Source organism: Strigops habroptila, chromosome 3 (assembly GCF_004027225.2).
Source record: "Strigops habroptila isolate Jane chromosome 3, bStrHab1.2.pri, whole genome shotgun sequence".
In the NCBI taxonomy this organism is placed as follows: domain Eukaryota; kingdom Metazoa; phylum Chordata; class Aves; order Psittaciformes; family Psittacidae; genus Strigops; species Strigops habroptila.
Window position 1 is genome coordinate 19,577,174 of NC_044279.2, and position 13,585 is coordinate 19,590,758.

A 13,585-nucleotide genomic window follows, 5' to 3' on the forward strand; every position below is an offset into this window, starting at 1 on the left:
TGGTAGTGGCAATATAGCACTAATCACCCCTTAATTTCTCAAAATGGAGAGGTCAGAGGCTCTTCACAAGGCAGGTATCTACAGAGCCTCTACACGATGATCTTAGTGATGTAACAAGGATGTCGTATGTGTTGTTAGACCCTGAGAACCCACTAACTACAGTGCAGTTCTCTGACCACCTTTTTATTTAGTCAGATAAATAATTGAAACACTTGAAATTTTGACAGACAATACAACCATTTTGGGGAAATACAACACGAGTCATCTGCTGCTGTAGAACTGTAGAAGTAGCACACACAGGGTATTGATTTGAAGCTCCCATCCTTGATAGTGCTACCACGTTGGGAAAGTGGTTCTCACTCACAAAGATAAACTTAGCTGCAGTGAAGCTGAACACAAGCATGAATAAAGCACAAAGGTATGCACCAGTCTTGAACAAGCTCCTTTCTGCTACCTTAGCTTGAACTAGATTTGTAAATGTTGAAAATAAATTTTTAAACTAGAATTCTGAAATTCTCTGAGGTCTTAGAAGAGTTTGCTGCACATTCCACTTCCTTTTTTTCAAGAGAGATGTAATTAAAATAACAAAACATCGAAGTGTAAAAAAAAATAAAAGGTATGTATTTATGTATTTGAGGAAGGTAATGGAGAGCTGTTTGAAGACTTTATAGTTTTGCGATCCAGGATCTGACTTGCACAAGACGCCATCAACTGCTACACTACACTGCCAAATCCCCCACACAGAGAGGCAAGACTTACAGAACCTTAATCACTTCCCAAACTACACAAACCACCTCAGCAAAGGCATTGCTAAACTTTGTCCATCCTTGAACATTTGTTAAGACAAAATTCCCAAGAAGCATCCTGAAACGGACCATGTTAAGTGCTAAATGCTTTTCTCTCAAAGCATTTAAGCAATTAACACAACTGAGCTAAACCCAGAGCACAACAGTTCTTACACTGTCACTTGCTGCAGCTAGAACCACTATTCTGAGGCCTTAAGATACTGCTCAGTGTGGCTCACAGAATGCTGGTTTTCCCCCAACTTGTCAGTTATTTAAAATAAAGTAAACTGAAAAAAGAACTCAAAAATTCTTAAAAAGGTGGCCGTGCTCCCATGAATTTCAGTAGCTGCTGTTATGTATCTAGTCCCATAAAAGAAGCATTAGGTTTCAGGCTCATGACCACTGCACTCTTTTGATGTTTTGGCATCACCAGTCATGCTCCCTCTTGTTTTTTCCCTTTTGTTGGGCTATGTTCCAAGACTACACAGATGTCAAAACATTTTTCACAACTGTTTTATTTGTGCCACAGGCAAGTGAGGAAGCTAGTACTACTTCCCTTCCCCAGCTCTGCTTGTATCCAACTGTAAACCACTGTGGCATGCACTACAAACACGATATGGAGGTACAATACAATTCCATGCTTGCATCTAAAAAGGGAGAGATCCCTCTTCAGCTGAACCTTTCAAATAGCACCTGCACTACCCAGCCTCAAACCTTAGTTCAGGCCAAAGTGTAAATTACAGCATTAAAACTACGCTCCATTTATAAAAGCAACGGAAGGATGAGGAGAGGAAACTGGTTCTTTCCGAAATGGTAAAGACAGATTCAGATACTTTAACTTAAAATGAAAGTTAATATGCAACAGCTTTGGTGAGAAACTTTTATCAGCTGCTCTATGCTAACCCTCTCCTCAAAAAGAGACTTTTAATGGATAATCTACCCTGCAAAGGGTGATAATCCTAATGCACTGGTCAAAGCATTCAGAGAAAACTGAGTGTTACTCAGTCCTGTACTCTCTCATCTTTTAGATAAATACATAAAATAATTTTCATCAACATTAACAGATGTGCTCTTGTCATATTGGCAATCTCACAGCTTCCTTCTTCCTACTCACAACCACTTTCCTCTCCCAGTTTCAGTTACATGTCACTGTGGCAACTACACAACTGGTTACAAGAAAAGTGAAAACAGTATTTCTGGTGACTAAGCTATGCGGCAGTTTAACGTCGGAAAGCCAATGAGAGATAATCAGCCGCTTTTCTATTAGTCATCACTAACTGCTCCACAGACCCCACAGATATCATTTTAGTATTACACTGTATCAAGACTTCTATAGCACCTCTCCATTCTCAGGCTCTTGAAATATAAATCGGAGAGAGAATTTCCTTAAGCAAGTATATGATTCTGCCAGTATTACAATAGTAATTTAGGCAGAAGGAACTGAACATGAAAATCTTACAGATTAAGCAAGACCAAATATCCACTAAATCAATTTTTAAACAGGAACCAAACATAGTTTAATTACTATACTTGTCCTGAGCTTTCAGTTTCATCAATTTCTTACTTTGCATCTTCCTTTACCAACATAGCTGTATGAAAAGTACATGCAAAAGACTAGAAAAACTAAATTATACTCTGTAAAATATTATTTAGTATCACTAGAGTACCAGTTTCTCTTGACCTATGATAATACCCATAAACAATCAAATGATGTTCCACTTTACTGGGCAAATAAAATATCCCTATTTTCCCACACAAAGATAGCAGATATGCTTCTAAAACCTGTCACAACAAAACATAAAAAAAAAATCTAAACTGAACAAATTGTAACAAAGTACACTAAGTTTCAAGAACACTGTAATGTTCAAGTCTTGCTCAGCAAAGTTCCACAGAACATACCAAGATTCACAGGAAACAGGAAAGACAAAAAGTATGTACGAACAATTATAGTAATTCCAATGAGACTAACTGGAAGAGGAGAATAATAATAATAAAACAACCAACCAAAAAAACCAAAAAACCAAAAAAAACCAATCCCAAAACAAACCAACCCAGAATAAAAAGCTATGGAAGTATCTATTTTGGGAACTGGAATTAATTCTGGGGCCTTGCCAACTATTCATCCTAGCTCCGCGTCCAAAAACTTCAGCTTTCGAAGATGAGAAAGCCTGCTTGGACAGATGAAACCCTACTCGTTCCGCAGAGACCCTTTGGCGGCAGCTGCTTATCAAACAGTGTATGTAAAACTCACCTTTCCATACAGTTTGGGGTTTTTTTTTAAACAGTGGACAGTTTTGTTGCTGTGTATGTTTTTGTTATTCCCTCCCTCAATAAAAATATTCAGTTTACTGTATGACTCATTAACTAAAATAAAAAAAACCAACCCCAAACCAACCCTTTCCATCAGCTTTAAAAGCAACACTGGCAGATGAATAAATACGTAAAAACTGAAGTCCATTTGCATGTCTTTATTTCCTTTTGAAAAAGGGTAATGATAAGGTTTCTTTTATAACTAGCCAAAGTCAGCTGTGTACCCAACCAGGTACATATCAAATCCTGAAAAGGCTGACAATGATTTCATTTAAACTTCTAAGCAACAGAATCCCCATGTGACAACTACACACTTTCCTAATTGTAACTGCTTTCCAGATTTTGTATCGAAGATTTGAAAAAACAGGAATGCCCCATTCCTGCATCCTTTCCCTCACTAGCCTAAGGCAGTGTTTAATCACATCACAGTTCTTCCTTTTTAGTGGCATGCTTTGAAGTTTTAGCTATTGAATTTGCCTTTCTCTGCTATGTTGAGTCCAACAGTATATATTTTATCTACTGATGCATTATCTGAAGTCTGAAAGTCTCTCCAGGTTCCTGCTCTTTATTCTATATTTACTGGTATTGAAATAGTATTAGATTTTGACTGAACATGTAGGAAGCACTTTTTCTTGCTTCACATGACTGCGACACCACGCATCTATTTTTCACTGGAGCAAGCAGCTTGTAAAATTTTTCTTGAACTTGCAAGCAGAACATTGAACGTAAGAGTTGAGAAAACGCTGTGTTATTTCAGTCAGTTCTCCTAGTTATAACAAGATACTTTGTTCCTATTCTAACAATTAAGTTTGTGGTCTTCCAAACCTTTGGATAAGGAAAAACTAAAACAAAATTAAAAAAAAAAAACCCACCTTGTCACACTGGAAAACCTGCTTAGTCTTCTAAGAAAAATCACATGCATAGATTTACTTCTGCTGCTTCCTATATATAATACTGAGTCATAACTTTTCCTTAAAATTACTCAAAAGATATTTCTGTGCTTCTTTTTTTGTAGCAGTCATAACCATACCACATGTGATTTTGAAATGTCATCTCAAAAGGCTAAATGCACATCAGCAGAAGACAAAAGAAAGATTGCCTTCCTATCTGTAATATATCTCAGTATTTACTAATTTCTGTTCACTCTAACTTGACCCTTGAATAAGAAACTACCAGGGACGGTTCTTCAGGCAATGCATTCTGAAATGTTTTTTCAGTATGACACAAGGTGCAACACCCTCTAACTGACGAAGAAATCTAATGAAAGTTCACATAACTAGTGAAACGCAGAAATACTGAAAAATAAAAACATGTGAAGTTTGATCTTCATAACTGCATAATCTCATATCTAATCATTGTGGACTGAAACCCTCAGAGGATGCACAAAAATACTCATAGCGCACCTTATAGAAATAAGCACTAATTTCTGTTTTAAGCTTCTTTGCACTTTTATATGCAAAATAAACAGCACATAGGGACAAAAAACCAAACACAAATATACAGCATATTCCTATACGCATTTTGTAAAAAGGGCATATTTACATAAGACACAGCACTTCCATCCTCTTTTTTTCAGGGGTGGGGGAGAAGGCACGAATCATCATCGGACATCCATCAACATGTGCCTTTTAATATCAGATATACAAGCATCTTCCTCATTATTTTTACTCAGAATCAGTATCTACTTTTACAACTTATCTAGTAAGTCACACTTTCTCAAACACATTAATTCTTATTTAATAAGCCACTGTCAAGGCAAACTAGCTTGAAAATAAAGCTCTAAAGTTACTTTATTTTTTAAAAATACCACTGAGGCAATGCTAGCGAACACCATAGTGGCTCTTTTCTTGATTTAAGCAAAATTAGTTTTTATTTAAGCAAAGAGGGCAGGATGCCATCAGCAGTAATTTCCACATGTAGCAGAAAGGTTTCGAAGTCAATCAATCTTACAAGAAACATCAGCAGACGATGACTGCTAGCATCCCCCTTCCACTTTACCTAGGTGATTCCATCATCTAATTATTAGGTACGGCCATCAGGCATACCTACATCATGCTCCCCTGTAAATAAATAAGTATTTCCACATGATTTTTGAAAGTATACATACATTTATATCCAAGGATAAACAGCTAACAGACATTAGTCTGGATTTATTCAGCTTTCAATTTTCTTTGCAACACTGGCTCTTGTAGTATTTTTCAATGGCTTTTTAATGCTGAATTTTAAGCAGCATTTCTTATTCTCTTCCCTGACTTAAAAACTTTCTGAAGGGATGAGGTATTCAAAAAACCCCAGTACCCTAAAAACCATTAAAATAAATCCCCAAAAGAAACACACAAGCCACATATATGATTAAGAAGCATAATCGGTGAATGCATTCTAACAGAGTCTCAAAGGCCTTGTAAATATTCCTTTCCACTCATACTGTGTTTCATCACTTTTCTGTTTACTTATTTTCCTGGTCCATACTTCATTTTAAAGACAATCAAGATTCCTGTGTTGAGATAACAAGAATATATTTAATTATTTGGCAAGAAAGTTCAGGATAATTCAATTAGATAAGTGACAAAACAAAAAGGGAATACTGGTTCTGCCTTAAGGACATACAGTAACAGAAATCCAGTTCGCTACCAGAAGCAATGTGTTTTTTAATAAAAAGGTCAACACAGAAAAAACAGTTAATGTGCAGCACATTTGATTTCTAGAGAAAGTTGGAAATATTCCAAGAATCTCAGCGATTTTTGCTCTCAGTTATCTGCCCACTACTTACCTACTTTCATAAGAATCTTTAATTCTCTTTCAATATGATGCAACACAACTAATGCATACAACATGGAAAAACAACTATAACACCTCATTCCTATTTATTATGAAAGTGGGGCTTTGCTTTATTTTTTCTCCCTGTACAAGTATTGCATTTCAAATGCTTTCTTAATTTCAGACACTACAAATATACCATGCAGAAACCAAAACTAAAGATGAAAGCAAGTATTTATGTACTTTAGAATATTTGCTTCTACTTAACAGAGCTATACTTGCATGAATGGTATTTCAATAAAGAAGATTACACTGTCTCAGTGTATATTTTGAAAATATCGAAAATTAAGTATTTTACACCACATTGAATTTCCCCCAAGTATACAGCCACAACAGTGTAGTTTCACATGATCTTTAAAGAACATGAATATTGACACTGGCTTTGTTTTTCATCAAGCAAACACATTTTAAATGCCTCTTTTGACACAGAAGATCAAGAGATTACAGCAAAACCATTTTATTTGTACTAAAGAATCAAACACTCAAAAATAGGAGAAAACAGTTTTCACAGCTAACACTGCAATTCTTCTCCTTTGTGTATCCATCCTACTCTAAGGCAGCTGTTACAGAGGACAAGGATGAGCAGCAGCAGAGGGGAAAAAATAAATCCACAAGGAACAGATCACAGAACCAGTACAAGATACCTAACAAAGAAGCTAGATTTAGATTGTCAAGTCAGTCCTAAAAAGTTAGAATTTCACAACTTGGAAATCCTGGACCTGCAATCTAAATAAAATAGTCCTAGTATTTTATTAGGAGGAAAAAATAAAATCATTTATATACTAGGCAAAATTCAACCACCACACATCATCAGTGGAGTACGAACACTGCAGGAACAAATGTACCACTGTCTTCAGAAAAACTAACTGGTGGCAGCAGGAGCTCACTTTTCAGGTGACCATTTGCCAAGAGGTGCAGGTGCCATCTGTCCCTCCCATGCAGAGGTACAGTTTGAGAGTGTCCTTCCCAGTCACCCCCCCCACATAACACTGCAGCTCTGACACGTTCCAGAGACATGCGACTTGCAGTCTAAAACTCACTTCTGCTTAAAAAAAAAAGAAAAAAAGGGCAAGCTGATGGCTGATGAATGCAAGCAGTACAATGTAAGCAATATTCAACCGTTTTGTATTTCAAGAACTATTAAGTCAAATTTCCTAGTAAAGAGGTAATGCACTATCTGATGCAAATCATATATGCCTAAGCAGTTCCCTGGTGGTCCCATGTATTATCCTAAGTGCTAAGCAAGTTATTAAGAAGTCAGCACTGACAACACTGAAAACTGAAGTCACCCTAAGGCTCTAACACGACCTACTGCACCTCTGGAAGTGGATACTTATGTATAGACTTTCTAAAATATAAACAGGTGCCCAGCATTAAAAGATAGATAGATAGACATAGACAGACAGATAGATAGAGAGGAAGGAAAAAAAGAGACAGGAAGCAAGCATTCATCTCTTATCATCCATGGTTAAAAACTTCTGATCCTACACTCTTGAATCAGTAATTCATAGATGATAGCCTGAGAGGCCACATAATTAGTTTACACATGACCTACAGAACAACACTATCTATGCAGTTTAACAGCAAAAAGCTTGCAGTACAACATCTGTGTAAGAAACTGTGGTAACTGAAAAGTGCACAGCTCTCAAAATCAGTAGTGTAGTAACCTGACCTACAGACAAACCGATACAGAAATTAATGAGCTACAAAAGTTGCAATTAAGAAAGTAAACCAAACACCTCCACGCATGCCTCCGTTTCCAGAGGTGTTGAAAATACATTAATTTCAAATTCTCTAGGAAAACAGCATCAGTGTTTAAACACTAAGCATATATGTTTCTTCTCTGATCATTTAAATAGCTTAATTGCTTTTCCTTGAGATCTCTGGAAATGCAAATCACATTTCACCTCCAAGGGGAAAAAAAAGCACTGAAAAACAAATTAAAGGGATCATTTAAATGAAGACTGCTATGAAATGGTCCACATCACTCATTATTCTATATGGGTATTTAACTCACACACACACACATGACTTTTTCTAATGCTAAAGAAAGAAAAAAGAATAGCCAAAGAATATGAGACAACAACTGACATTTGGGTCTGCAGCACAATCCCTTTTCCTTTTAATATACCCGTTTCTGGTTTGCTTTTAATTCAGGTATCAGTTTTCCAGGACTAAGCACATTCACATTACGAAGAGTACTTAAGCAAAAGTCTCTCTCAGCTGAAGATAACAAATTTATAATAAAGCCCAACTTCAGAATAGTTTTAAACTGTGCCCATTTTTTTTACGCTTCTGACATAGAATATGGGAACTATACCTGTGTCCAGCGAACAGGAAACTGAGCATAAACAGAAGCTGAATCTCTCTGCAGCCTTGAAAAGAAATCTAATCATTACTTTAAAAAAAAAAGAAAAAAAAAGAAAAAAAGGAAAAAAGGTCTTTATATTTCTGCTCCTCGCATCTAATGACACTTAAAAAAAATAAAACCAACCACAGTATCATTTTAGGATCTGTTTTTTTTATGAAAGTTACCAATGGAAAGAACATACATTCTAATTCTCAACTCTCACTTAGTTCATATTCTTTCTTCCTTGCTCTTAAAAAAGCAAAACAGAACAAAAACATACTAAACCCACCAATCAGGATTGTCTTAATCAAGACAAAGCCAAACTCTTTAATACCAACTCCCCCCTCCCACAGGCAACAGTACCTGTTTAGAAAACAGTATTAGTTGCTTACTATCAATGTAAGCTTTTCTGCAGTGCACCACTAAACAAAAATACCATATTACTAAGTAAATCATAACAGAGAACAGTGCAATCAATCTGATGTCTGTAAACACCACTGGGAACTAAAGGCTGTTTGTCAGTCAATAAGTAGGTATTCACATTAACAAAACTTACTATGGGAAAGGACTGCAGTCTCAAAACATGCATTTATTTAGATAAATTTAACAAGCCTTAATTGTCCACTACCTGAGACTTGGGAGTCGGCTTTCAAAAAAGCATTATTTGCGTTATGAGCCCTCACTGTCTTAGCCTTCAGTGTCCTGTCAATACAAACAATGAACCTGCACATGGAAGCAGTTCCTGTTTTAAGAAACTTTCTAAACTACTGTTCTTAAATCAGTAAGAACTGAATTCAAGGGGTAAACAAACATACTGATGTTTTAAATGCTAGGAACTAAACAAATACTCCATAAAGACAAACTTCGTTTTAGTCCCAATAATCAAATTTTGCATTTCTTAGCCCAGTATGTCTCAAATGCTCAGCAAAGCAAAAACTGTATCTTTCTACCACAGAGCTTTCTGTCACTGCTCAAATCCCAGAAACACTGTTGAAATGCATCTCAGATTAACTGAAAGAAATCTGAAGACATGCGACTGTTCTTTTAAATTAAGGTATAGCTAAACTAACTCAAGTTCATGCTGAGCTTTCAAACTCCTGAAATAAAAATATTAAGAATCTTCATTATGCTCCAATTCTGTTATTACTTATGAAAACATCACTTGAAACATCCCTGCTTTCTGACATGTCACTTCACTAGCCTCACCAGATCTAGAGCCATCTACCAGCCCCCCAGTCACCACTGTTAAAATACAGGAATATGGCATGTTAAATGTACAGAGCAATTTCAATTCCAGTGTTCATGCTTTAAATTTGCACTCACATAATAAAAGCTCCTGCCAGAAATGTGAAAGACACACTAATATAAAAATCATCTTAAACAGAACTTCTTATGAAGAGTAACTTTTTGCAAGCAAAGACAAGATCAGGATTAAAACTCCTTGTCATATGCATTAATTTGTGTTTGTTCTAACATAAACATTTTACTAAAGTTATAGGGCAGATATTTGATAGCCCTGTAACTTTATTTATTTATTTCAGGTTCTGTGACTAAGATCACATTAAGCAACTAATTTACAACCACTTACTTGCTAACTTTTCCAAATAAAGGTACCAAATTCATCCAAGCCTTGATAAGCACTACTGCATTTGCAAAGGGGAAAATGCAAATTCAGAAAAAACCTTCTGAAAAGTTTCTGTGCCCAACAAGGGAAATGCTGAAGGGTTTTTTCGTATTACTTAGGTAGATAGTACAGTAAAACTTTATACTTAATTTAGGTGACATCAGCAAGATTCAAATCTTACAGATGCAAATGTAATTTTCATTTGGGGGCTCTTAAAATTAGGAGTAGTTCAGATTCCCAAATTATGAATATAGTTAACCTTAAGCTTGGCTGTTTTTCTGTTTTGTTTTTTATCTGAAGGTCAACTCCATATGCCATTCTGAATTCACTGGTTACTTCTCAATATACAGTGACGACAACAACTGAACACACAATATGATTTGGTCTGACCAAATAAAAAAAAGAAAGAAAAAAAAAAGAAAAATATGGTTTCTGAGGACAAGACAGAGCACTTGACCACTTACTGATTTCTCTGGGGAAGATACTGCTTTTTTAATGCAATTTCATAAAAGTACCATGTATGTAATTTACATTAATCCTGAGTATGGCCTTTAAGGAAAGCATGTAAGAAACGCACAAAAACTTCAAGTTGCTTTGTAAAAGCATTGGTTTAAAATTAAACATGTAATTAAGTAAAGGTTTCTCTCACTTGGATGGTTTGCTTACCTCTGGGGGGGGATATAAGGAGCAGATACCGTTGGCATAACTGTACAGGGTTCAACCACTGTTTTCTTGGCTTTTTTTGTCTTTTTTCTGACTTTTGATGTAGACCTAGCAGTTCTGACTGATCCCTCCTTTCTACAAACACCATTTTTTATTTCAGCTTCTCCATAAATATTTAGAGGTCTCCGTGTGCAACCTGGTGGAGTATGTACATCGCAATAGGCAGTCTTTTTTACAGAGAATGTTGTCCCACTGCCAGTTAGTTCTTTCACAGGTTCCATTTTCATATACAGACCGGCCTTTTGAGCACATGTCACATGGAATGCAGTATAGCAGTTTGCTTTGTGGCACTGGATGCAGGCACCAACACCTTTCTGTTTACAGAGGTAGCACGTTAACTTCCATCTGGCTGGGGGAATGTTCCTGACACCATCAATTGGCTCAATAAAAACTGTATTGGCAAATCCAACTTCTGGAATCCACAAAGCACACACCACGTGTCCCCAACGGTCATCATCTGTCTTTTTAAAGGCACCTCCCTTGTTTGGGCACAGCACACAGTCTACAGGCCGAGAACGGGACTGCAGACAGTGTCTGCAGAGCCACTGGCCCTCAGGTATATATGGCACCCCATAGCATTCCTGATGTACTGCTAAATTACACATATCACAAAACAGGATTACATTGCTGTTCTGACATTCACCATCCATGCATATACAACACACCGCATCTTCATCAATTAAAGACTGATGATCACCCTGTTTTTGGTTCTCACAATAAGATTCTTTCTCAAACCTATCCATAAGGAATTCAAACATATTTTGTGAAACAACTGACACTCCATCACTTTTCCGCTTCTCGTTTATTATTTCTAACCACGCATAATCTTCTTCATCCATGTCATACTCAACTTCATTATCAAGTTCTTCTGCTGACTTCTCAATGAATTTGTAATAAACTGGAGGTCTCCGAGGAGCCGAAGGGGGACTGTACTCAACAATCCGTACTTTTGGTTCTGGAAGAGGAGTTGTTGTAGCAGGTATACCGTGTGAGCTTGGAAGAGCTTCATTTTTCTTTTTCACTTTGTTATTTTTATGCCGTTTGCTTCTTAGACATACTGGTGGTCTTTCACTATTTTCTTTATTGCTGTTGCATTCACTCATTTCCTGGGCTGTAAGATCATCTTCTAATATAATCTCTAAAGGATCAAAGATACTGATCCTATGCAGGCGACCTTCAATTTCTATTTCAACCATTCTTTGAGCTTGAGCATACGTCAAGGTTTCTCGTGTGGGGGAGTGCTTAATACTGCATGGGGAAGAAGAATGCCTTGCTGCCGATACTCGATGACATCTTCCTTTTCTCCTCATTTGGTAATGTTTACCTAAAATTAGAGCAGCAGTTAATATTATGAATTCTTAACAACCATATTAAAATATTAGTTCTATTACAGCAAGAACAAACCCTTCAATTCTATAGCTCCCAATCTATTTGCTCGTTAAAAATAAAAATGTTGTCACCCTTACTTACTAGGACTGCTCACACCAGTTTGTCCAAATGCCACCTAATGATAAATAGTTCTCCCTAATAACACCTTCTGTAAGTAAACACAAAACCCTTCATACAAAAATCCTACAGGAGACCTATCTGTAAGACCTCTGCACGAGAAAAAACATTTCAGAAGTGCCACAGAAACAAGCTTACACTAGCTACATTGTAAGAAAAACTTAAATATAATAATTCCCAAACGTTAAGTGGGCCTGCAGTTTGATTTTTTTTTTCCCCAATAGCAACAGATTACTTTCTCCAGATGCCCCCAAAACAAATAACATAACTGCAGTACAAAAACCAAGTTTTCTCCTCATTTTTTTTTCCCAGTGCAATCTGAAACAGTCATGTTAACAATCCAATTACTACAGCGATACTTAAAGCTAGAAAAACAGGCATACTTCCAAACTTGGCAAGTATGCAGTTTGACATCTCTTTACTTTTTCACTTTTCTCAATTCTTAGCAAGCCTATTATTCTTTACAAAGTGACAAGAGCACAATTAACATGCAGTGCCCTGTATGGCGCAGTATGGACTGCAACTAGGAAATAGTCCACCTGTAAAGCAGGCTGGACTTACAGCGAAATCACACTCTTTGCAGGTCAGTGTGTGTGTACATACACCCTTCTCCTTTAAGACATTCTTCAAGAGTTCTGCTTCTCAGAGGAACTGCAGCAGATAAAAACCTCCCTCTCTTTAAATCCAGTCCCAAGCTCTTTAATGTAATTTTCAAGTTTATCACCTCATGGAAAATATCATTCCATGTACCATACAAAAAGATAGCTCCCATCCCCAAAGTACCATGACTAGGACAAGCATGCATTTGGATCACAAAATCTTCCATACTTATGTCTTTCGACATTCTAAAGTTGCTTGTTGGTTTGTTTGTTTCTTTCTTCCTATGAAGGCTGAAAATATTATAAACCAATTGATAAGATCAAGTCTAAAAGTCCTATCCCTCTCCTTCCTTCTTCCTAATACATCATTAATAAATAGCAAAATTCAACATCAGCTACAGAAAAAAACGCTTAGTCTTTAAACAGTGGCTTAAAGCATTTTAGGGCTTCACCGTTTCAATCCTGCACTTCAAGTCAGTGTCATGTATTAAGTTAGAATAACGCAACGAGTGTTAGCATGTACTGCCAAAATAGAAGAGAAATATAGAGATCAAAACACAACTATTGTTGAATACTAGGGTATCTGTTTCAGGAAGAATAGCAAGGACTGGAACAATTGCGCATAAACTACTCCATGTAGCCTGCCTTTTGTTTAGTCTGTGATGTCAATCTCTAAAGGTGCACCTTCAAATTGCTGAAGGAACTCCTTTTACAGGAAGACTAAATAATTTAGGCAGCTAGTGTTAAGACTAGTTCTTGAGAAGGTCCAATCTACTTGCTTCCACAAACTGACCTTGTTTTCTCAATCTAAGATGCTTTTATTAATCATATGAGAACTGTGCTGCTCACAGATCTGACTTTTACACCCTTA

At 36.6% G+C, this 13,585-nt stretch overlaps 1 protein-coding gene across 5 annotated transcripts in view; it reads right to left on the bottom strand.

Moving 5' to 3' along the window:
- BRD1 (bromodomain containing 1) overlaps positions 1 to 13,585 on the bottom strand; it is a 70,025-nt gene that overhangs the window by 45,521 nt on the left and 10,919 nt on the right. For all 5 annotated transcript variants that reach the window (XR_003990742.1, XM_030480878.1, XM_030480880.1 and 2 more), the window contains one exon: positions 10,553 to 11,933. Coding sequence is in view for 4 of the 5 variants with exons in the window: in XM_030480878.1 (XP_030336738.1) it covers positions 10,553 to 11,919 (1,367 nt within the window). In the remaining variant the exon portion in view is untranslated. The remainder of the gene's footprint in view (positions 1 to 10,552; positions 11,934 to 13,585) is intronic.